The sequence below is a fragment of the Podarcis tiliguerta genome, assembly GCF_965153285.1.
Source record: "Podarcis tiliguerta genome assembly, chromosome: 1".
Lineage (NCBI taxonomy): Eukaryota > Metazoa > Chordata > Lepidosauria > Squamata > Lacertidae > Podarcis > Podarcis tiliguerta.
This window is the reverse complement of record NC_139534.1, coordinates 2,205,004-2,230,344: the sequence shown is the minus strand read 5'-3', so window position 1 is coordinate 2,230,344 and position 25,341 is coordinate 2,205,004. Positions and strand designations below refer to the sequence as shown.

General features: G+C 40.9%; 1 protein-coding gene across 3 annotated transcripts in view; it reads right to left on the bottom strand.

Moving 5' to 3' along the window:
- The window catches only part of SPAG16 (sperm associated antigen 16), a 388,967-nt gene extending 372,618 nt beyond the window's left edge, over nt 1-16,349 (bottom strand). For 2 of the 3 annotated variants that reach the window (XM_083399945.1, XM_083399947.1), the window contains exons 1-4: nt 16,217-16,349; nt 10,559-10,605; nt 8,126-8,224; nt 7,424-7,551 (exon numbers count right to left, since the gene is read on the bottom strand). In XM_083399945.1, coding sequence (XP_083256071.1) covers nt 7,424-7,551; nt 8,126-8,224; nt 10,559-10,605; nt 16,217-16,268 — 326 coding nt within the window. In that variant the 5' untranslated portion in view covers nt 16,269-16,349. The remainder of the gene's footprint in view (nt 1-7,423; nt 7,552-8,125; nt 8,225-10,558; nt 10,606-16,216) is intronic. The other variant, XM_083399946.1, reaches the window with a different exon arrangement.
- Nucleotides 16,350-25,341: the final 8,992 nt, after the last annotated feature.

Genomic DNA, 25,341 nt, shown 5'->3' with positions numbered 1-25,341 from the left:
CAAACAGTTCATGCATTGTAAGTCACAGATTAGCATATATGTGTCATTCTCAAAGATATAGGCCACAAAAATAGGTTTCAAAATGTGGGGAAATATGACTTTAAAAGCTAGGCGCAGGGAGAGCTGAGTAACATTTTCAGTGGTTAGGTGTCCCACTCTATCTTTTGTTCCTTCCACCCAATGGCAAGCCAAAACTGAGTAACTTATGAAAAATAAGCAAAGAAGCATATATCTGCTTAATTAACATAATTACATTGATTTTAGAATTTAGATCATCCAGACACTTATTTGAGAACAGACTATACAGTTCTGGGTCTTAACCACTTGGTTCAGGATGCAGAACAAATAGGGCGGAAACACTGAAAATTGGCTTGACATTTTAAAAATAATGTTATAGTCTTTGCACTTTAAAAATGTTTGTGTTTTACTTAGCAGTAAATGAAGTGTGTGTGCAGGCTTAAAACGTGCACTCACATTGGGGAAAGGTCCTATTATAAAAAAATAAAGACAACAATTAATACTTAAGGTTTCCAAAAGTTATAATTTTCCATAAAAACTGTCAGCAAAAAGGCCTGGATGAGGCATAGGCAAACCCGGCCCTCCAGATGTTTTGGGACAACAACTCCCATCATCCCTAGCTAATGGGAGTTGTAGTCCCAAAACATCTGGAGGGCCGAGTTTGCCAATGCCTGGCCTAGAAGGTTCCAGAAGGCTGAGCTCATTTGCGGGCTGTTGAACAAGAGAGGCTGAGCAGGAAAATCCTTGGTACCAATTGATGCATTCCCAAGGTGATCGTAGATTTGTTTTTTCCCTACTTCGCACTGACAGAATGCTAGATGGATTTCATCACTTGGGGCAGTTTAGGTGGGGGGGGGGGGGAATAGTTTGCTTACGCCTGGTGATGCCCCTTAGGTGTCTTTCAGGTGATGAATCGGCCCCAAGGCTCACTTTTCAGACTCTGCAGTTCAGAAGGTGAGATAGGGGCCTTCTTTGTTTTTTTTTTAATATATATTTATTGAAGTTTTCAAATAAAGCATATATTAGATAAGCACAACTTATCATTGTCCATTTAACATCTCTCAATTATTACATGGGACTCCCCCACACCTCCCGCATACACTTACATCATTATTAAATTTATTTCAAACAAATTATCATTTAACTCATCTTAATTAATAATCTTAATTTGGTTTGACATATAATTCAGCCTTAAATCTAATTTAATGGTAGACAATTATCTGCACTGGCATCCAATTCAACACTCAGCCAAATTACAATATTTTTGTAAATAAATCTTAAATTCCCTCCAATCTTCTTCCATCCTTTCTTCTCCCTGGTCTCGAATTCTGCCGGTCATCTCGGCTAATTGCATATAGTCCATCAGTTGCATCTGCCATTCTTCCACAGTGGGTAGCTCCTGAGTTTTCCAATTCTTGGCAATTAATATTCTTGCTGCTGTTGTTGCGTACATAAAGAATGTTCTGTCCTTTTTTAACACACTCTGGCCTACAATACCCAGGAGAAAGGCCTCTGGTTTCTTAGTAAAGGTGTATTTAAACACCTTTTTTAATTCATTATATATCTTCTCCCAAAAGGCCTTCACTCTAGGGCAGGTCCACCAGAGGTGAAAAAATGTTCCTTCATTTTCCTTACATTTCCAACATTTGCTATCAGACGAATGGTATATTTTAGCCAGTTTAACAGGGGTCATGTACCATCTATACATCATTTTCATCACATTTTCCTTCAACGCATTACATGCAGTGAAGTTCAGCCCAGAGGTCCACAACCTTTCCCAATCTTCAAACATAATATTATACCCAATGTCCTGCGCCCATTTTATCATTGTTGATTTTACCATTTCGTCATGTGTGTTCCATTTCAGCAGCAAGTTATACATTCTTGAAAGTACCTTAGTCTTAGGTTCTAACAGTTCAGTTTCTAACTTTGACTTTTCCACTTGGAATCCTAGCTTTTTGTCATTTTTAAACACTTCTTTAATCTGAGCATATTGTAACCAGTCTCGCACTTTGTCTCTCATCTTTTCTAAACTCTGCAATTTCCAGTTGTCACCATCCTTTTCTATTATCTCCCAATATTTTGGCCAGTTGGCCTCCATATTGGCTCTTTTCCGAGCCTTAGCCTCCAGGGGTGACAGCCACCTCGGAGTTTTATTCTCCAGTAAGTCTTTATATTTTGTCCAGACATTAAAAACTGATTTTCTGACAATATGGTTCTTGAAGGCCTTATTTATCTTAGCTTTATCATACCATAAATATGCATGCCATCCAAACGCGTTATTAAAACCTTCCAAATCCAAGACATCCGTATCTTCAAGAAGTAACCAATCTTTTAACCAGCAGAAAGCTGCAGCTTCATAATACAACTTTAAATCTGGCAGGGCAAAGCCCCCTCTTTCTTTCGCATCTGTTAATATTTTAAATTTGATTCTGGGCTTTTTGCCCTGCCAGACAAATTTAGAAATATCTTTCTGCCACTTCCGGAAGCACTCTGTCTTGTCTACAATCTGCAGTGTCTGAAACAAAAATAACATTTTTGGCAATACATTCATCTTGATGGCGGCTATTCGGCCCAACAAAGAAAGTTTTAGTCTTGACCAACTATCCAAGTCTCTCTTAATCTCTGACCAACATTTTTCATAATTATCTTTAAATAAACTCAGATTTTTTGCTGTTATGTTTACCCCTAGGTATTTAACTTTTTTAACCACATTTAGTTCTGTCTCTTTCTGAAGCTGTTCCAACTCAGTATCTGTCAAGTTTTTCCCCAAAACTTTAGTTTTTTGCTTGTTTAACTTAAATCCTGCCACTCGACCAAAGTTTTGAATCAGTTGTAGTACTCTTTTCAAACTAGACTCCGGCTCCTGTAATGTCAGAACTAGGTCATCTGCAAAAGCTTTAAGTTTATATTGTTTCGCTCCGACCTGAATCCCTTCCACCAACCTGTCCCCCCTAATCATATTCAGGAGCACTTCCAGAACCGAAATAAACAGTAATGGGGAAATCGGGCAGCCTTGTCGTGTACCTTTTTCAATTTTAAACTCTTCTGTAACCACATTGTTAACTATCAGTTTAGCCTTTTGTTCTGAATATATTGCCTCAATCCCGTTCTCAAACCCCCGTCCCACTCCCATTTCTTTTAAATTCCCCTTCATAAATTTCCAAGATATGTTGTCGAAGGCTTTCTCCGCGTCTATAAAAATTAAAACTGCTTTAGTGTTTATGTTTGTTTGTAAAAGTTCCAATATGTCTATGATGTTCCTTGTGTTAGTAAACATATGTCTGCCCGGGAGAAAGCCTGCCTGGTCTTTATGGATTATCTCACTTAAAACTTTCTTAAATCTTCGTGCCAAAACATCTGCAAATATTTTGTAATCCACATTTAAAAGGGAGATGGGACGGTAGTTCTTAAGTTGTGTCTTTTCAGTTTCTGACTTTGGAATCAATGTGATAAATGCTTCTTTCCACGATTCAGGCGCCTTCTTCCCCTCCATTATTTCATTACTGACCTCCAACAAAGGTTGTATCAAATAATCCTTCAATGTCTTATAGTAGTTAGAGGTCAGTCCATCTGGCCCTGGTGATTTGCCCTGTTTCAGACTCTGGATGGCCTGTTCAATCTCTTGTCGTGTTATTTTGCCATTCAAAATTGTTCTATTTTCTTCTGACAGCTTTGCTAATCCATTTCTCTCCAAAAATTGTGTAATCTCTATTTCATCTTGTGGCCCTTGAGTGTATAGCTTTTTAAAATACCTCTGGAAGCACTTTCTAATCTCTCCCGGGTTCTGAATGTTCCTTCCTTCAACCTCTAAGTTTGTTACTGTATTTAATCTTTGTCTCCTTTTCAGCTGCCAGGCTAGCAGTTTCCCACATTTATTTGCCGATTCAAAAGTTTTTTGTTTCATTGTTTTAATCTTCCATTCTATTTCCTGATTTATCAGTTTGGAATATTGTGCCTGATAAAGTTTAATTTCTCTCAGAATCGGTTGGGACTTCGGGTTGGATCTTAACTTCTTCTCCAACTCTTTGATACTTTCCAGAATTTTATCTTTCTTTTCATTTTGCAGTCTTTTCTTTAACGAATTCTGTTGAATCAAGAACCCTCTCATCACAGCTTTACTTGCATCCCAGATAGTTCTTTTTTCCACCGTAGTGTTCAAGTTAATCTCAAAATAGTCCTTTAAAGTTTTTTGGGCCTTCTTTACAATTCTTTGGTCTCTAAACAGGCCATCATTCATCTTCCATCTAAAGGAGCCGGTTGGGATCAATGTCATATCCATTCTCAAGGCGTTATGGTCGGAGCATGTTTTAGGGCAGATTTTCACCTTCCTCACCTTAGGTGCCAGACTTCTAGTTATCCATATTTGGTCGATTCGTGTCCAAGTCAGTTGAGCTTCAGAAAAGAATGTTCCTTCTCTTCCCAAGGGGTTTCTAACTCTCCAGATGTCAACCCAGTCCATATTGTCAGTCATTTCAAAAAAGGTCTTAGGTAGTCTTCCCTCTTTAGTAATGTTCTGGTTCTGTGACTTATCCATATTTGTTGATACTACCCCGTTCATGTCCCCCATCATGATGACGTTGTTGTAATCCAGATAATCCAGCATGGTCTCGTGCAACTTCTTATAAAAATCCGATTTTCCTTCATTTGGAGCATAAATTCCTAATATCAAAATTTTTTCTCCTTGATACTGTACTTCTATTGCGAGGATTCTTCCACTTTCATCTTTAAAGAGAAATTTTGGTGAAAGGCTCTCTTTTGCATAGATCACCACACCTCTCTTTTTAACTGTATCCGATGATATAAATTCTTGACCAAGCCTTTTATTTATTAACACCTTTCTATGGAGCCTAATCACATGTGTTTCTTGTAAGCATATAATGTCCAATTGTTCCTTTTTTAAAATATGAAAAATTTTAGACCTTTTTTCGGGACTGTTACAGCCATTTATGTTCCAGCTCAAAAGCTGCAGAGACATCCTGGATAGGTCTGGTTATTCTTTCTGGGGTGGTACCTTGTTCTCCGGTCCTTGAGGATCCGAGGGGGCGGGCTCCCCTGGAAGTTCTGGCGCTGGCAATCCAAGTCCTTTGTGGAGGTCTTCTCCGTGTGCTCCCAAAAACTTGTCTCTATCTTCCACTGTTTTGATTTTGATCTTTCTCCCTCTGTAAGTAAAGGATAATCCTTGTGGGAACTCCCACCTGAAGATAATTGCGTTGCTTCTCAACAGTCTTGCCAATTCCGTGTAGTTAGATCTAAGGTCCAGCAACTGCTTAGGAATGTCCTTGTAGATTTCAATTCTCTTGCCCAAAATGTCTAGTGACTTTTCGTAGTGCAGGCCCAAAATCTTGTCCCTTTCCTCCTTTGATCTCAGTGTTATCAAACAATCTCTGGGCTTCTCTGTCCTTCTGACTCTGCCAAGCCTGAAAGCAGATACGATTTTGAAGTCTTTTTCCTCTAACTTCCAAAACTTGGCAAATTCCTTAGTTAGAAATTCAATAAAATTATCTTCTTCCACCTCTGGTATTGACCGTATCCTCAAGTTGGTCTCCCTGTTTCGCAGTTCTGTCATCGAAAAGTAAATCTGATGTTCTCCAACTTGTTTGCTGAGTGGTCTTACTTCTTTCTCAAGTTCTTCCAGTCTTTGACTAGTATCTTCAGCCAGTTTACGATTTTCACCTACAGCCTCCTTTAATTCTCCAATAGACTGGGCATTCCGTGCAACTTGTCCAGTCAGCTTATTCAAGCTTTCTGTGTTCTGTTCAATTTTAGCTGTATGCAAATCAGCCTTCTTGTCCAGAGCCTCCAGTTTCTCCAAAATTTTCTCCAAGACAGAGCTAGTTGTCCCTGAAGCCATATCTCCCAGGTGCAGCTCCTCTGTCTCTCCCTCCCCTGCCTGTATTAGGGAGGCCGCCTCTATGTCTGGAGGCAAAGTGGAAGGCAAGGCCGGCACAGAAGATCTGCGCTGTGAGGCTGCAGATAAAGTTAAAGTTGTTTGTTTAGTCCTTCCTCTTCTCCTTGCGCCACTCATTCCAAAGTTATCTGTAATCCAAGGTCAATCCAAGTTGTTCCCATGAGAAAGCAGAGTCCCAGATACAATAGTCAAACAGAGGCCGGGAAAGGGAAAGTAGGACAAAGTCACTGCTGTAAATCCAAAATCCTCTAGAGGGAGCTTAGTACGTCTTCAGGGAAAAGATCAAATCCAAGTTAAACTTGTAAATTTAAATCCATGTCCATCGCCTCCACAATGTATTATTTTTAGCAGAGTAAAACTTAAAGCAAAACAGTGTTTCTTACAGTGCCTTGACTGCAACAGTTTCAAAGTATCCAGTTCCAACTCAGAATGTTTCAAAACCTGAATTCAATGTATCCAAAGTTGCAAACTGGTGCTCTTCCAGGCAGCTCCAGCACCAGAGATTCTTATTTATTTTGTAATCCACTGGTTCCACAGAAGAAGAGTATCAATGCACTCCCAATATGACCAGCAAAAGTCAATAGCTCAAAGTCTTTCACTCAGAAAACTGCTTTAACAGGGTGCCAGCATTTAGTTAACGCATAACTTTTTGTCTCCACTCCTCCTGCTCTTTGCTTAAAGTTCAGTATAGCGGGAGATGGGCTTCCTGCTTATCCTCACTCCGTTTTCAGCCAAATTTCAACTTTTTTAAAAAAGTTTTAAAAGTTTCAGAAAGTTCTCAAAAAGTTTCAGAAAGTTGACAAAAGTTTCAGAAAGTTTTCAATGTCCAAATTTACTCACGGGTTGTAGTTTCCAAAATTCAGAAAAGTTGCAGGAAGAAAGGACAGCGCTGACCGGCAACAGCAACGCGGCTTCACTTCGCTGTTTGCGCAACGACCCACAGCGCCGCTACCCCCTCCGCGATCCGGAGCCCCTTACGGGGTCCCTTCAACGTTTTGGGGGCTGCTTCTGGCGCCCGCCGGGTCCCGAGACCACAGGCTTCTGCCACCTGTGGTTTTCCTGAATGGGTCTCCGCTTCGCCGTAGCGGACGACCCGTTTACAGCGGAGCTCCCTTCTCCTTACTCGGAGAAGGCAGCCATTACCGGTCGCGCCGCCTCCGGAAGTGACCGAGATAGGGGCCTTCTTTGAGACCAAACCCCCTCATCCACCTAGGGTTCTGCAGTCCTGGAGGGGGGTGACAAGGAAAGGCCTCCCTTCCCACCTTCAGGATGTGGCCCAGGAATCTGGGCAGTCTAGGAAGCCCCATGGCCCAATACAGTGAAGAGAGTTCCTGCCCCATAGTCATTCCCCTCTGCTGATTATAATTTAAGGTTTAAATAAAAGTTGGCACAGTTTTACATGTCTGCCTCTTTATTTGCCTATCAGGATGCAAAACATGTCATACATATTTATTTCTGCAGGTTTGTAGTTGGAATATTTTTTTTAAGGCATACCATTCAGTTTGAAAGCAGTCTAGTGTCCTGTTCATCCCCATTCTAATCAGGAAATTGCAAAGAAAGTCATCTACAACTTCTGGCGTTTCAGACAAGGAATGTTTAGCAATCTGACCTGGTCGCTGAGCCTAGAAATAAAATTCAAGAGCTACTGTTAGAAATATAGCCTACCTGTTTGCCTCATTATTGCTTTCAAGAAAGCACATTTCAATCACAGGCCAGTTGGATTCTTTATCACATAAATTACAGCACAAGACAACTATAGCAGTTTAATTATCATGGTCTGGCATATTAGGGAAACTTTATGGGAACTGTCAGGAATTTCTCTTGGTTTTGGTTCATGCCTCCTACATAATGTGCTCAACCAGCATAGTGGGATGATATACTACTGCTCAGTTGCTATGCAGCTTCTTTACACAGAAGGAAATCCCACTTGTTGGTGTAATTTAGAATAATGAGTGAAATTGCACTAACTTCTTGGTCCATGTCTTGAGTTGCCCGACCTCCACATCTGGATTCTGCTTAGCTGGATACAGCTGTACTGGGCTTTAGAAGCAGCCTAAGGCCAGAAGGCCTAAAGTATTACTCATCCACCTTGCTGTAACATTCTGTTAACCACCACACTCACATGCATATTACATTAATAACTGTAAAGTCATATGAATCAATGTAGTCACATATTTTGAAAAACAACATATTTACCATAATTTGGGCATCAACAGCCTGTTCCTGTATAGTGTATAAAGCCTTTGCCAGATCTTCATCACCATCTTGCAGGCTAAATTCATCGTCGGCTGGTACCTAAGACAGAATTATAAATACATATACAATGAGCACATCCACTGAGTTGAGGGAAACTGTTTCAATCCCCAAGATTATATAATCTATTTGCCACAATTCAGCAATGGAATGGCTTTTTGTATATGTCAGATCCCTGCTTCAGGGCTGTATCCAACTAAATCATACTCACAATAGTCCCACTGAAATGAATGTGCATGACTAACTAAAGATCATAATTTCAATGAGTCTACTCTGAGTACCACTTAGATTTATTTCGTTTTTTGTTGTTGTTGTTGTTTACTTGTTTAGTCGTGTCTCTACCTAAATATGGGTCTTAGGTAATAGAACTAGGAAAATCCGAAACCCCAGCAGAGGTATTGCTAGACAGCATAGGCCAGAGATCAGATTCAGTATAAGGTATCTCCTTATATCTTAATACCCCTAACTAATATACCTTCTTTATTCATTTTCATCAGGGGACCCAATCTACATAAGTATTTATGGGATGGGGAAGCTATGAGGTCCATCTATTTAAATGAGCTGAGAACTCCATATTCAAATGAAATATATACACAATATTCTAGATCAGGACACTTGGTTGCCAGTTTAATGGAGTACTATGTTTGTTTGTTTCTGTCAATTAAAGACTGTTGCCAGTTTTGTACAGGCGAACTTGGTAAATGCACAAAAATGCCTGTAATGTTTTCCTTTGCATGAGAATACAACTTCTCCACATACGCTGCTTTGGATCAAAGTCTACATGAAATTACTGTTCTAGAAATGTGTACCAAATCATGGGATATTAAAAGTGAGAGTGTACTCTAGACCATGGTTTTACCCGAAGTTCAGAAGTCACTGAGCATATTTATCTGTGGCATCAGTAGGAATTGGTTCATATCAGAGTCCTGTCCCTGAGCAATTTTACATGGATGTTTTTACTTTTCAGCAGGAATAAATGGAAAAACTATAAGCAGGATATTTCTTATTATCTTTCATTTTCATAGACACCTAAGTATAAATGTGCATGCACGGTTTTCAGTGTGAGAATGCCTATAAATTACTTGGGATAAACAGAATCAATGGTACATTACAAATTATGTGCACTTGCATACATAAATGTAGGCTTGCAACTATGAAAATATAAGTTGAACATTCAGGCACCAAGTGGCCAGTACTATCCTAGAATGGATTAACCGGATGCATTTAACTGATTTTAAATTAAGATAGTACTAATTAACAATTTTCTGCGTAAAGTCACCAGCGTTTCAGTGATACAACATACTATTTTTTTCAGGCACCAACTGTGCAAGAATAAGATTAAAAACATTCAGATATTTTCTATCCTAAATCAGGCCAATTCTATTTCCAGATTATTTACAAACTTACTTAATGTTTGACTGTATTATTTACATTTAAATGGATGGAACGGGGATTGTTCGTTATATGTCTTTTTAGAAACAAAAATATAAAGTTAAGGAGAAAAAAGAATTGCAAAAGAATAAAATAAAACCAGGCACAGCACTTGTGAAAAACTACACCAGGCCTTGTTTTCTCCTCTCTCCACATCAGTATGCAGTGAACCAAAAACAAAACCAAACCTTTACAGGATCAGAAGATCAGTTCAGTGTACACTTTTATCACATTTTGTCCCAGTCAGATCTGCTGAGTTTAGGGTTTAAGTAAATTACATCTGGGCAAGAGGGAGGGCAGGATGGAGGATAACGAAGATACACAGTGCACAGAGACCTTCTAATCTGTGTGGGCACAAAAGGTGTGTGTGAAAATAGGGATCCGTAGAATCCCATGTCTTGTAAGTAGGTTTGAAGTTCATATTGTGACATCGGTTTCATAATTTTTGACCTGGCAATATATCACGAATGATGATGATGATGATGTTGAAGTTGAAGTGTGTGTGTGCGTGCGTGCTATGCAAAAATCACAATGTAAGAAAAACAGTGAAACCAGCCAATGCTTCTCTCAATTCCTGCAGCCGGCTCAGCTCTCTGCTGCCTCATGCAAGGGGCAGCGAATCACAAGAACAGGCACTGGCAAAAATCAAGATGTCGGATAAACCATGAAGCCAGCCAATGCCTCTACATAGCTCCATCCTTATTTCAGACATTGTGATATATCGGTATATCACAATGTTTAGCTGGTGATATAGCACAATGTTGAAAACCAGATATCACCCTAGTTCTGGGATAGACCTTGCCCTTCATTTATAAATAATAAAGTATGTAAGACTATTTTTTGTGGCTAACAATAAAATAAATTGTATTTCTCTGTCACATATCAATATCACAATTTGTACTTAAAAATAAAATAGGTTGCAACTTTTGTGTTAACGTCTCTTACCTCTTCATATTGGTAGTCATCTTCAGAGCTTTCTGCTACTGAAACCTCTAAATGTTAAGTTAAGTATAAAATAGTAAACAGTATTTACTGAGCAACACATACTCTGCAATTCTTGGGATAAGCAAATTCTATTCAGAGCTGTCAGTTTGCTGCTTGACTGCCTACACACACAACAGTGAAAGCCACTATACATCTGGCAACAAAATTTAGCTCTCAAACATTTATGAACACCATTTAGTGAATATTTGCTTTGCTTTGCTTCAGGAATTCAGGTTGCTATTTTCTCCAGGGATGCTGGAACAGATTCTAATCTCAGCTTGACTGTGTTACAAACTCCCAAGAGTTATCACATCTTCCAATAAATATCTGTATTTATTCATAAAGTACCTGTCCATTCAATTATCATTTCTAACTTCATTGCTGGGAGGGGGGTTGTCATTTTTGAGCTTGCCAAAAATATGCTTCTGTTATGAGATATAAATATTGTTCACTAGGATTAGGACTGTATTTTTTTTAATACTTCTACAGGAAATGCTAATTCACTGATGCTGTGATGTGAAGCACTGTGTGGATGAGGATGAGGGTGAAAATACTTCACAAGGGCACTATTTTCTACCTTGGTGTTTCTGGTGTTAAAACTTCTTAATATTTTAATGTTTCAATATTTTAATGTATTTTAATTTTGTTTTTAAGTTGTAATCATTCAACTTGTTTTTATTATTGCTTGTAAGCCGCCCTGAGCCCGGCCTTGGCTGGGGAGGGCGGGGTATAAATAAAAAATTATTATTATTATTATTATTATTATTATTATTATTATTATTATTATTATTATTATTTATTAATGATCTGCACAGTGCACAATTGCCACAGAAGTCTGCTATATATTGACCCCGGAACCAAACAAGTCATCCTGATTTGGTGTTTTAAAAGCATACTTGTGGCCCTTTTCACTGGGCGGTGAAAGAGGGCCTTTAAAAAGTGTTCACAATGCCTGGCAGAAGCCAGAAGGTGGGTAAGCAGCTCTTTGTATCATGCTATTCCTTTGTATCAGCAGACTCCCACTTACAAGCTCCTCTCTCAAGTTTAGTGCAACCCACAAGATGCAAAAGGGGGCTAATATCTCTGGACAAAACTGTAGGGTCCCTATAACTACCCTGGCAACCATGGGTATAACCAGAATTTATGTGGGGTGGGCGGGGGGGGAGTACACCCACCTGTCGTCATCCTGTGTCTGGCTCTGTCTAGCAGATTAGGAATGAAATGTCTCAACAACAGTTGTTTTAAATTAATTTCTTACTGCAGTTGTTTGAAATTACTTTTCTTTTGCTCAGAAAAATCTGTCAAAATCTTCATTCATTTGAAAATTAGGAAGTCAAATAAAAAATTAACATCAGGGAGTAGCTTTCATGCAGTTAATGATTATATTTTGCAAAATTACAAAGAACACATATATTTCATTTTACTTTTTAAAAATCTAAAGTAAAACAAGTTTTCTTGGCTTTGCTGAAAACCTTTTCAGCACTTCCTTCTCAAATTTCTCCTTTTTTCTGATGCAGTTTTTCTGTGCACACTCAGTAAGCTTATCCCATTGAGACTCTCCTGCCACTGTCGACCTTAGCCAGGTCTTTGCTCTCTGTAAGGTACTGAATGATCACCTTACAGTACAAGAGAGATCAGAGCCTTTTTGTAGTAGAGTAAAAGATTTCTGCCTCTTTTACTAGGACTGCTCTTTGCTGAGTTTCTTCTCCTTCCACATGGTGTCCCAGAGTTCAGCTTCAGTCAAAGTTTTGCAACTGATAAGAACTGCTTGGCTTCCATCTTGAAGGGTCATCTCCAACATGATACAGGGTTGTAGGGCCAGAAGTGGAAAAGCAGGTGAGAAATGATGCTCTAACAAAGACACTAAAGAGTCCAGGTAATGAGTTATAAATAGCCTGTGGGAAACTTCCAGTTGACAGGCCTTGCAGGTGCACACTCTCAGGAGAAAATCCTGGAAACTATGAGAAGCTTCCAGAACCGAGCTACCTGCAACATGATTGGTCAGTTTGCAGAAGCCACACCTATCAATCAGTCAGGTTGCCAGTAGTTGTGTTGGTAGAATGCATCACAACATCATCCAAGTGACCTCAGTGAACATTTCAATTTCCAATATTCTGATTATTTCCACTTTTAGTTAAGTATTTTTATTTATTTACTTTATGGGGGAGCAGCTGAACCCCCACTCCTCGCTACAGCCATGCTGGCAACCAAATAATGTATTCCAAAATATCAGTGGTTCATTCACGTGCTCAATTTCCAATGTGATACATGCCATCATCTGCCAACAATGCCCTTCTGCACACTACACAGAACAGGCCTGTCCTTACACAAAACAATAAACAGGCACTAATCTGACATCACAGGTGGCAATATGAAAAAAATGATCCTTTGTACCTTAAATAAAGGAACTTCAAGGGGAGATTTGCAAAGGAACCACAGTTCATAGAATCATACAGTTGGAAAGGACCCAAGGGTCATCTAGTCCAACCCCCCGCAATGCAATTCATCAAGTGGTTTCATGCTCTCATTTGTGAAATTAATTGAGACAAAAGATTTCTGTCATGTGTTAATTGGCTCACCAATGCCTGGACATCTGTATCAACAATAACTAGGGTTTTTTTGTGGACAGCCACTATTGACTGTTACTCTCTGTACTTTACTGCATTTAATTTCCTTCTGACCTCACTGTTTATACCACCACCTGCCCCATTATGCATGCTTAGATAGATATGTATACAGCTCCGGATAACATTTCATGCAACTGATGAAGTGGACTGTAGTCCAGAAAAGCTAAAGCTTTAAGGTGCCTCAAGACTCTTCGTTATAAGAAGCTACCAAATGAGTCAAAGCCTTCCTCATTTTAGTTTTTGGACTATGGAGAATGGGCTGACTTGTCGAGAAGGAATAAAGACATTGTTAGGTTGGAGTTTCCCCGAGATCTACTCCTCAGTGCTAAAGGAAGGAAATTAAGAACAAGACCAGCAGAAGATAAAGTAAAGTGTATGCATAAATACGAAGAAGATCTGCAGAAGGGACATGGAAAAGAGTTAAGAGCCTCGGACAGAAGATCACCAGGTTGATGGACCATATGGAACTGATAGAAAGGACTGACAGAATCCGAGACCAGGGAGAAGAGACGGTGGAAGAAGATTGGAAAAAAGTTTTTAAAAAATTATTTAGAGAAGTATTGTAAAATAAATGAGTGTTAGAAAAATGTTGGAATGAAATTACATGGCTTTAGTAGAAACATTATAAGGAGTTAAGTACAAATAAGTTTTAGGGCTTTAATGGTAAGATAAGGTTAAAATAAATTAAGACAATTAAATGACAGAAAACAGTGAAAGGTGGAAAGGATTTGCTGAAATAATTAATAACTAGAATACAAAAAATGGAGGTGTGAGGAGGTAGATGAAATAAGTTAATGAAAGATGAATATAAATATTGGATGTGTTTTTAATTGTTTTTGCTTTGGTTTTTGTTTTGATGTATTGTGTCCTTTGTTTGCTTTTTATGTATTGTAATGTATTGATTTGTATTGTTTATTCTTTCTTTTTTTCTTACTTCTTTCTGTAATCTTTAAACTCTTAATAAATATTATTACAAAAAAAACAACAACAAAGCCTTCCTCATTTTTGGTGAGCAGAGTTGGACAACAAGAGGCAGTCTGTGCTGTCGACTCTTTCAGTATAGTCTGTAGTAAGAAGAAAATAGGAGAGGCACAAGTTTTACTGGGGCCAGGAAGGAGATGCAATATGGTACAAATAATGTTATCTAAAGTAATGGAGGCAGTGAGAGATTTTACTTTCTTGGGCTCCGTGATCACTGCAGATGGTGACAGCAGCCACGAAATTAAGAGACGCCTGCTTCTTGGGAGGAGAGCAATGACCAACCTAGACAGCATCTTAAAAAGTAGAGACATCACCTTGCCAACAAAGGTCCATATAGTAAAAGCTATGGTTTTCCCAGTAGTGATGTATGGAAGAGAGAGCTGGACCATAAAGAAGGCTGATCGCCGAAGAATTGATGCTTTTGAATTATGGTGCTGGAGGAGACTCTTGAGAGTCCCATGGACTGCAAGAAGATCAAACCTATCCATTCTGAAGGAAATCAGACCTGAGTGCTCACTGGAAAGACAGATCGTGAAGCTGACGCTCCAATACTTTGGCCACCTCATGAGAAGAGAAGACTCCCTGGAAAAGACCCTGATGCTGGGAAAGATGGAGGGCACAAGGAGAAGGGGACGACAGAGGACGAGATGGTTGGATAGTGTCTTCGAAGCTACAAACATGAGTCTGACCAAACTGCGGGAGGCAGTGGAAGACAGGAGTGCCTGGCGTGCTCTGGTCCATGGGGTCATGAAGAGTCGGACACGACTAAACAACAACAAAAGTAAGTTATAGTACCATTCACTGCCCTCCCCCTTTTGAAATGTCTATTAAATGTTATTAGAAGATGCTGCAATGCTGACAAATATATCACAACACCAAATCCACCCAATATTTCAAATAAGAGCAGCTGAAGAAAAAGCTTGATGTTTTAGGGCACTTCAAACCAGAAAGCATTCTGTACATTTTTATAAGGGCATGGGACTTGGCAGATCCTTTAAGCTACTTCATTGTAGACTCACTGTGGAGACTACACATTTAAGGCAAGAAAAAGACACTTTGTAGGGATGCCGTATAGCAGGGAGTGGGAACCTCAGGGTCTGGGGCAAAAATCCCAGGGCCTTCAGAAAGCAGGATTTAAGAGAAACATATTTTCTTACATCACTTGTTGCTGTTACAACTACGCAAATTAATGACAGGGATCATCACATTTATGGGGAAATGAAACCGGATGCGGGGGAGGGGTGGTCCTAAACGGAATAAAATTGCCGAAGGGACTTAAAGCAAAAACTTTTCAACCTACAAGGACTTGGTTTGAGTTAATCTATATTTGTTTGCTCAAACCCGCTTAAATAAAAGCAGTAAGAACTTTCCCCCCTGAACTTAGACGCCTACACCCATATTGATCCCTGTGCCCCTATTTATAGATAGAAAGATAGGGACGCGGGTGGCGCTGTGGTCTAAACCATGAGCTTTGGGCCTGCCGATCAGAAGGTCGGCGGTTTGAATCCCCACGACGGGCTGAGCTCCCTTTGCTCAGTCCCTGCTCCTGCCCACCTAGCAGTTTGAAAGCATGTCAAAGTGCAAGTAGATAAATAGGTACGGCTCCGGCGGGAAGGTAAATGGCATTTCCGAGCACTGCTCTGGTTTCCGTCAGGGTCTTCTGTTGCGCCAGAGGCGTTTTAGTCCTGCTGGCCACATGACCTGGAAACCTGTCTGCGGACAAAGGCTGGCCCCCTCGGCCTGAAGCCAGATGAGCGCCACAGCCGCCTTTGACTGGACATAACCGCCCAGGGGTTCTTTACCTAGATTATGGGATGCATTACAGGGTGGACAGGTGACCAATGATAGGCGACAGATAGATGCTAGAGAGGTGGAAGGCGACAGGTAGGGACAGCCGACAGGAGGCCGGACATTTCTAAAGGATTACACGGGCGACACGGGTCCTGCTGGGTTTGCGCGGCCAGCGGCGCTCTCCGCGGAAGCGACTCCCCCTCGCTCAGCCCAAGGATACGCTGCAGGCAGAAGGTGCCCTCCGTGGTCGTCACCGTCGCCGCCTCCTCCATGCCCGCCGCCGCCGCCGCCGCCGCCGCCTCTCCCGCCGACCAGGCCGCGCGCGCGTCGCTCCGTTGCCCAGGCGACCCCGCAGCCCCGCCTCCCGCCCCCTCCGCCCCTTCCCAGCGCGCCTCGCTCCGCGGCCGCGTAAGAAACACCCGACCACGCACGGCTCGCATGCGCAGTGTAAACCGCGCCCGTGCCTTGGCCGGCTAACGTGGGAATTCACGCGTCACACACGTGTCCTGACGGTGCTGCGTGTATTCCAAGAAAGCCGTACTTCTCTGTATCCTTTATCTGGCTCAGAAGATTTATACACCGCTCGACTGTAGAAACATAATAGTAATAATAATAATAATAATAATAATAATAAACCCCACCCCTCAAAGCACTTAACGAAAGAAAGGTAATAAAACCGAGGAGCAATCCACAGCCCTGTCGTGAAAATGTGCAAAAGTCAGAATACGAAAATGGATCGAAAGTCACCTCAGCTTCCTAAAGCCCTGCTCAGTGGGCAAATGAGAGGAAAAGGTTTGACACGATTACAAAGGTAGCAAAAGGAGACATAAGCAATTAATGAAGCGCATCGAAGAGCGTGATCCAGCTCGGACGACTCCGCATGAATCGGGTGATCCAGTTCCGGATTTACCTATAAGCTAAACAAGCTATAGTTTAGGGCCCCCAAAAAATGTAAAGGGAAAAAACCTGGATGTACCTTTCCAAAATATATTCTGTTATGTGCAAATAGCTTTAGATACCTATTAGGCCCATGCAGCATATATTCAACACAAAAAACAGCGACAGTTTGTTGTTGACAAAGGACAGCTGGACATATCAAGGGCCCCATTACATTGAGGAGCTGAGGCTTCATCAAACCTCAATCCGGTCCTGATTGGGTCTATATAAGATAAAAAAAAAAAGGTACAAAAGAAATGAATATCCATGGCAGCAACAACAACAAAACCCAATAACACACCTTCAACAATAGCCCAGCCCAAGAGTCCTGACATGGCTGTGTTTCAGAAGAATTTATCCCCACCTTTTTCCCTGACAGGGCCTTGAGGCAGCTTACAGGTAAAATTAAGGAGAGATTTAAAAACACTGGGGTGGGATAACATTTTTTTAAATTAAATATTAATAGAATTAAAACTATACAGATATAAAGATCTATTAAAACCATGCAGATAATTGCAGTAAAAACAGCACAGCACCGACCCTTTCATTAAAAACAGACTGTGATGAGACAGCAACACTTTCCTCCAGCACTTTGAGAATAGCAAGGGAGGAGGATCTGGGTGGGCAGATTTCTCCTGGTCCCAGGAACAGAATTTGAAATCAACTACCATTTTGTTATTTATCAGTGGTCAACTGAGAGAATTCCTTAAAATGGGTTCATAACTGTGGTACCTCTCAGAGTGGCCCATGTTAGAAGTGCAGGGAGTGACGACTGCTGCAGATGATGTGAACAAAGCACTTTATATATTCATATTCTGTTTTTCTCTGTTTTATGTATTTTATCTTTTGTAATGGTTTCAGCTATAATAATGATGATGATGATGATATGTGATAATGTACCGTGAGACTTTTTTAAATGGGAAAAATAAGAAAGCAGTCTACTGTTACATCACCAGTGTTGACATTGTTAAACATTTGGGAGGAAGAAACTGAGGGGTGGGAGAGTTACACAGATAATTCATTGGTTTCATGTTAGCAGTTGCCTAAGTGGAAATGGCAAAGAATTGGAAGCAGGCTGACCATTGAACAGTGGGGAACTGGACAAAACACACCTGGCATATTGCAGTGGCCGAGAAGCTGACTTTCAAATTGAAATTGGCAAAGGAAAAATCATTAACATTGGATATGCAATATGGAATACCTTTGTGGTTTATATTAAAGAGTACAGACAAGGCTGTCCTCAAGGCAGGGACACATCACTGGAAATCCTAAATGTAGTTATTTATTTATTTTAATGCACACAGACACACACAACTCTAACTAGTCAACAATTTAGAGACTGCACCTTTTAAGAGTGGCTGCCAGACTTGGATTTGCACTTTTCTGGAGAACAGCTTTCCTGGGACCACAAGCAACTCAGATGAATGTTGCTGCTTCTGATGTAATGATGCTGCTTCAACAAATGTTACAATATTGTTACAAATGTTACAATATTTCAAACCCTTAAAGACCAGGTGTGAAATTCACCTTAGGGGTTTTTAATTTGATTTACAGTATTGTTGTTCAACTGACAAATTAGAGTTGTGTGTAAAGCCTTACTCTGTTATTGTTAAATGGGTGAATAAAGCAAATTGTGGGAAACTAATTCTGAATAGGTTTAGTCCCATACAAAATAGTAGACTCATTGGTTTCTCATTGCTTCTCTTCAGCACCATGTTGTGGTACAATGGGGTCCACTCATAAGTCAACAACCTGTTGTTACAAGTCATACATAAAATGATGCCAATGTATCATGTAAATGCAAACTTTTAAAAAGTAAATCACAAGACCAACCATTTGGAAGAGAAAACAAAAAAACATTGGATACTGAACAACAAACAACCAGTGTACAGTACACATTATTTCAGACTGTGGGGGAGCAAACAATGGTTGGCAGCCGATAATGCAGTCCAAACACACTCCCAGAGCGCAGACTATACCACCCATTCACAGTGCAGGGACAGCAGTCTTCACAGCACAGGTCTGGTCCCCACAATTTCCTGTGCATGCAAAGCTACCACCCGCCCTACATGCCAAAATGTGTGCAATGTGCAAAAGTGCTATACTAGTAGAAGAACTATGACCAAGTTTAGAAGGCAACACTAAGTTCAAATTTAATATCTTCCGTTTCTCATCCCACTGTTTAAACAAGCAGTATGGGTTTTTTAAAAAAATCTCAAAGCTGCAGTTGACATTTAAGCCTACAGTATCAATATGCCACGCTGCAGCTTTCATTAGCAATGCCAGCCCCCGCATGGTTCCACCCACCCACATGAATTATAATCAATTGGATGTTACAAGCAAATTGCTTCTTAGATTTCAACTGGACTCCTAGCAGCTACAGATTCTTTATCTATATTCAATTTCTATACTGAAGTAATAGCAATAGATTGGTACCAGGTGCCTATTGTATTTGTTCAGCTACCTTCTTTTAATATGCCTTATATTCAATCCAATGCACAAATTATTCCAGCTGGAGTACTTAGATTTAAACTGATTCCTAGCCTGATTCTAACACCTGGTGCAGTGCCACTCTGATGCTGATGTGATATGTCTGGGATTGAGTCTCAAATTCCTTTTTAAAGCATTACTAGTTAGAAAGGTGTCAGGTAAATTTCTAGATGTCTTGCAATCCAGGCACCCCCCCACCCCCACCCCACTGCTTCTTTCCTCTTGCTTCTTGATGAAAATTTACAAAGTTACCATTAAAGAATCAGCAACATTTTATTGGACATTGTCAACAAAATGCAAGCCTTATTAGACATTTCTTTCCAATACATAGATCTGAGAGAGTAGAAAGCAGCAATTTAAACTAGTTAAAGGAAGAGCAATTGTTTATTTCTGGCTTGGGGACTGTTTAATAAGAAGTGAACCTAAAACATTAGATGTAACAATGAATCATCCTTAGGCAGTTCTTTAACCCTTTAGTTTAACAGGGTAGCATCAGCAAGCCACCAATAATCTTCAGGCAGTTTCAACTTTTGGCATCTACACCAGCAAAGGGCTGTGAGGTAAACTAGTGAATAACAGAACTAATAAGGGCAATAAACAATCAATTCACACATTGATGTTCAAGGGACAAGGGGTCATTTACATTTCCCTGCAAATGCCATGAGTGAAGGTTTCTGCAATCCATGTAGCTGTCTGCCTTTCTTATCAGAAATAATCTCTGCAGGGAATACATGTCCATTAATGATGAACTGAAATGGGTGTTTGTGCGTATAGTAATTTTTTCCACCTGTGAAACAATCCCCTTTCCTGCCATTTAGACAACTCTTTGTGAAAAAATACGCGCCAATCTGTAAGGCAGCAAGTGCTGGCAGAAGAGGGGGTGCAATCCTGCTGCCAAGGAAACCAGCGCAGCAAGACGGTGCCCCAACTGCAGGCAAGAGGACGTGTTTCTTTCTAGCCTGTGTTGAAGATGGAGGCGATGCAAGGAATGTACTTGCTCCATGCCTATAACTTTAAAGGGCTTCTTCACCATACTTCCCAAGGTAGTCAGGGATTATATGGTGAAGACAATGCTATCAAGGCATCTTGTCGTGAATCACATTTGGCTACATGATCATATCACTGAGTGAGCCCCAATTGGTTGAAATAATGAAGTGAAGAAGTCTTTTCAGTAAAAGCAATTGTGCCCAAGCAGCATTTTATATTTATGCCTTTATCCATAAGAAATAGATTCAAATGATTCATAACAGTCACATGCTCAGAGTACAGCCCCCCCCCCCGTCTCTTTCCTTTCCCTCCTCAACTACTAGGGGTTGCCCAGGACAAACATCATAAACACTTAGAGTTAGCAGAATACAACAGAGCAGCAGACAAAGAATAATGGCAGTGGGCAATCTTGAAAAAAGATGTGAAATGCAGGAAGTAGAGGGCTTTTTGCGTGAACAATTTGGCACTCCTGAAACAGCATCTTTCACAGTGAAAACTGAATCTTGTGAAAATCTTTCCATAGCACCTTAGAGACCAACTAAGTTTGTTATTGTATGCATGCATACAAATCACTCCTTTCTGTGGAATATAGTTTATTTATTTTGCTGTACACATACAGATGTGATGCCAGTGTGTGATATCCTAACATTAATACTCATGACCAGGCAAGATAGCTAAGCTTTATGAATGTATATGGAAAAATTCATCAGTGAAGCAGGTCCTGTTTCTCATTGAACTGAAGGTAAGATACAGTCACAATGGGGCAGAGGACATACCATGATATTTATGACACGTGATCCCTGGGACTGATAGCAAAGTCCTCATACGTGGACCATTAAAATTATGTGAACGGAAAAAGAACTAGCTTTCAAAATTCACACTTCTCTACATTTTGAGATACAGTTCTTCTACCAAAAAGTGTGCACAAAGTGTAAATATTTAGTGAAAATAAACAAAATGCATAACGTTAAGGGAAGATTGCTTGTAAAATTGTGTGTTTTAGTACATAGGCACACTAAAATGTTGATGAATTTTCACAAGGACTTCTTTTTTAAAGAAAACAACAACCCCACAATTGAGGAACTGTGTCCCTGCTCCCACTCAGACTATGGTGACACAGGCTCTTCCTTGAGAGGACGGAAAATATCTTTATTGATTAAAAGTGCAGGTTCTGCAACAGGTAGTGGGTCACAGCAGCCTTAATGCTCAGGTTAGCTGACAGGGAAGTTGGAACTATCTCAGCTAGAAGCAGCAATCCAAGTTTAAGGCATCCAAGATTTAGGCAAGGAGGTCAGAACTGCACAGAAGCAACAGAGTTGTCCCAATAGGCTAGCCCGCCCACCCACCATGTGAGCTCATTGGCAAGACTCCTGTGCCTTGTGAAAATGTCAAGTTCCAGATGTGCACTGTATTAGGGGGGGGATGGGGCTGACCCGCCCCTTCTTAATCCATTTCTTCTACCTGCAGCAGTTGGTTGACGCCCCATTGAAGCTTCCCTGGGGAGGGAGGGAGGTGGGAGTCCTGCTCCCCATCTGGAGCAGCCATATCCTGAGAAAGAGAAGTACCTGCCTCCTCCAGACACTGTTGCTTGGTCTCAGCCCCCCACCATTTCATCCTCCTGCTCCCCCTCCCTGCTTGTCTCTGCCTGCCGCTCTATGTCTGAGCCTGGTGGCACCATGAGGCGCGTGACAAGGGCTGAACTGAATTTGAGATAGGAAAAATGAGGACCACAGAAACCAAAACTGACAGGTTCATTCATCCTTACATAAAATTACTGCAAAGTGCCACAAGAAGCAGGATCTTGACAGGGCTTTTTTCAGCCAGAAATTGCTGGAACTCAGTTCTGGAACCTCTCAGGTGGGTGCCGTTGTCATTATAAGAGAACAAGGGTGGATTCATGGTGAGTTCCGCCATCTCTCTTTCTAGAAAAATAGCACTGGTTATTGTAGCCCTGTAGTCATCCCCTTTCCTAATTTGCACTGATCGGAAACTCTTGTTGTCTTAGGTTATGTTAATAGCTTGATTAATGAGTATACCCTCACCGACTCTGTGGCAGCCTTTGATTCCCACTTCAACCACCAGGTAAGGTTGATTTCACCCCCCACCTTGTTCCTGATGTACTTCTTCACTCACGCCTTCTTTCCTGGCAGGAGGGGAATGCCCTTTTGTGGTTCAGGTGCCAAAATGTCTTGGGCCGGCCCTGATGTGCTGGATTGTGCTGTGTACAAAGTGAATATCTTAAGCATTCTGATAAAAGGCTGTGGCTCAGTTATTAATCGGCTTTCACGGCTCAGCTATAAATTAGTCAAGCATTCCAGGCTTTCCTATTTATTTAGTGCTTGCCTCATGAATTCAATTTTCAGGACCACACTCACATAAAGCCTTGTTTAGTGGATGACAGTTTGTCTATATTACCCTTTTCGCATCTGCCCCATGTTGCTTGCACTAAAATAAATTATATCCACAAATGGTTTGAGCAGTGTTTTTTTCTGGGGGAACACAGGGGTATGCATACCCCTAAACATTTTGTGAATCTAAGTTTGGCCTCATTTCAATATGAGTAGGAAAATGAGAGTACCCCTAAACATTTTTTTTAAGAAAAAAGCACTGCGTTTGAGAAGACTGTAAAAGGCTGGGTGGGGGACTTTGGGAGGTACTCAGCTAGGTTTTACTCAGTGTTAGACCTGCTCAAATTAATGAACATGATTAAATTATGTCCATTAATTTAAATGTGTCCATGCTGAGTAAAAGTTAGTTGAATACTAGCCTTTAATGTTGAAACAGTAAGCAATATCTACAGTATACCTTGTCAATGTGGTGATTTTTTAAATGCCGTTTATCTTGGCTACAAATTCGTTGAGAGTGGGAAATACTGGCCAAACTGTTGTTAACAGTACACTGTGAACTTTGGACTGTTTAAAAAATGTCCATGTTATCATTCAACATTTTCTGCGTCAAAACAGATTCACAGGGTATCATATACAAGCTGCTTTTAACTTTTCTTTCTCTTATTGGAATGACAACGGTGACATCTACTGTTTAAGGGAAGGAACTGTTCAACTAGGTGCAAATCCACAAAGATTCAAATCTTTCCCAGTGGTATGCTGTCTTCCAGCGCATTGGCACATATCCCAATATACGTTCTGATGAAAACCCAGATCTGCGCTCACTGCCCTTTTTTCCAGACACCCCATGTTTAGGCCCTTATAACTGAAGGCTTAATATCTTGCAGAGAAAGTCCCAAAACTCAGGAGCAGAGAACATACTTTTAAATAGGGATGATCACACCAGGAATAGGGCAACTTCTAACCATTCATTCTGGCCAAGTTGGGTTATTGTTTAGTACTTGAGACAAGACCCACATCAGACATTGGCAGACATATGCAGAGTGCCTCTGGGCAAATGAAATGGTGGGTGGCTAGGGGTCTCACCAGCACTGTACTGGTCATGCACGCAGCTCAGGACCGGCACAGCCATTGGGTGTTGCCTAATGCCATCTGCTGCCTCTGCCATCTCCAGAGAAGCGGTCCTGGCATTTGCTCTGATTTTGGGTGAGATTGTTGGTATTTCCGGCAAGATCTCACCAAGAGTGTGATATCTTGCATGATTTTGACAGGATCTAGGTGGAAATTGGCTCATTTGAGACCAGCCGGGGCTGTTGCCCCCTGTCTGAGTGGCAGATGTTGCAGGGTAAGTGATGGCAGTGACAGGGCAATTTCTGTTTTGCCTCAAGTGGCAACACAAGCTGTGTGGTCCCTGGTTCAGCTGTCCTGTAAGCAAAGTAGGAAAAAGAAGTTGCGTGAGTTTTGTTTTTTTAAGGGAAGAGCCAGGAAATCTGTTGTCTAGCACAGAGCACTGGGTCTCCGGTCCCCTAGACCACCCCCTAACAATGCCCACGTAGTCAATATTTAGTGACATTCTGGCGTTTTTCTTAGGGAGGCAATAATAACTCTCTAGGATCATGCTCAGTCCCAGGGGCTTTCCACACGGGCCTTTACAGTGGTATAATCACTGGTGGACCAGTGGTCAGGGATGGTGGGAATTGTAGTCCAAAACATCTGGAGGGCCAAAGGCTGGGGATGCCTGAGTTTCAGCATTCTCCTGATGTCTCTTTGAAGGCAGTGGGGCTGGTGGGCATGATTTAGGAGACATCTGACCAAGGTAAGCTTTCAGTTTGGGATGTTCTGAAGAGACTAAGGCAGATCACGACAAGAGTTCTGGGACGAGGTGTAGAGGCACATGCCACCTCTTCTAATCCCACAAGGTTATAATACCAGGCATTATATACCATAAACAAATGCACAAAAGCAACAGCATGAAAGAGCTATCCCCATGCACATGCTCATAGCTGTTACTTTTACTGTCTGGAGGAGTATGAGGATATGCAAGGGTCAACATGACAGCCATGGAACTTTTCTCAATTCAGGCACAAGCCACCATTAGTCTGGAAGGGGAAAACCACATTCATTTTCTAATAACAGCAGCATGTGACCCCAAATGCAGATGGTCAGCTCCAAATTCACTCTTACAAACATCAGAGCAAACAGCAACTATACCACTCTAAAAGGTAAGTGTGGAAAGCCCTTAGTTCGTTAAACTCTTTAGCCACTAGGTGGCAAAAACAAATCAACCAGCCATACAATGGTTTGCATGTAAAAAGTTCCAGGTTCAATCCCTGTTATCTCTGGCTAAAGAGATGAGGATGGGAAATACCATCTAAATAACAGTTTGTCTCAAGACATCCTTTTCCACTACAAAGCAAAAGATCAGTTTTTTAAAACAAAAACAAAAACCCACACCTCTCCCAAAGTTCTTAAAATGAGTATCACTATTCAAATTTTCTTGCAGCTTACTTTGTTGTTGTTTTATCCACCCATCATGAGCAGGTCCCATGATTTAAAATTGAGAGTAAAAACAAAAAACCAGATTAAA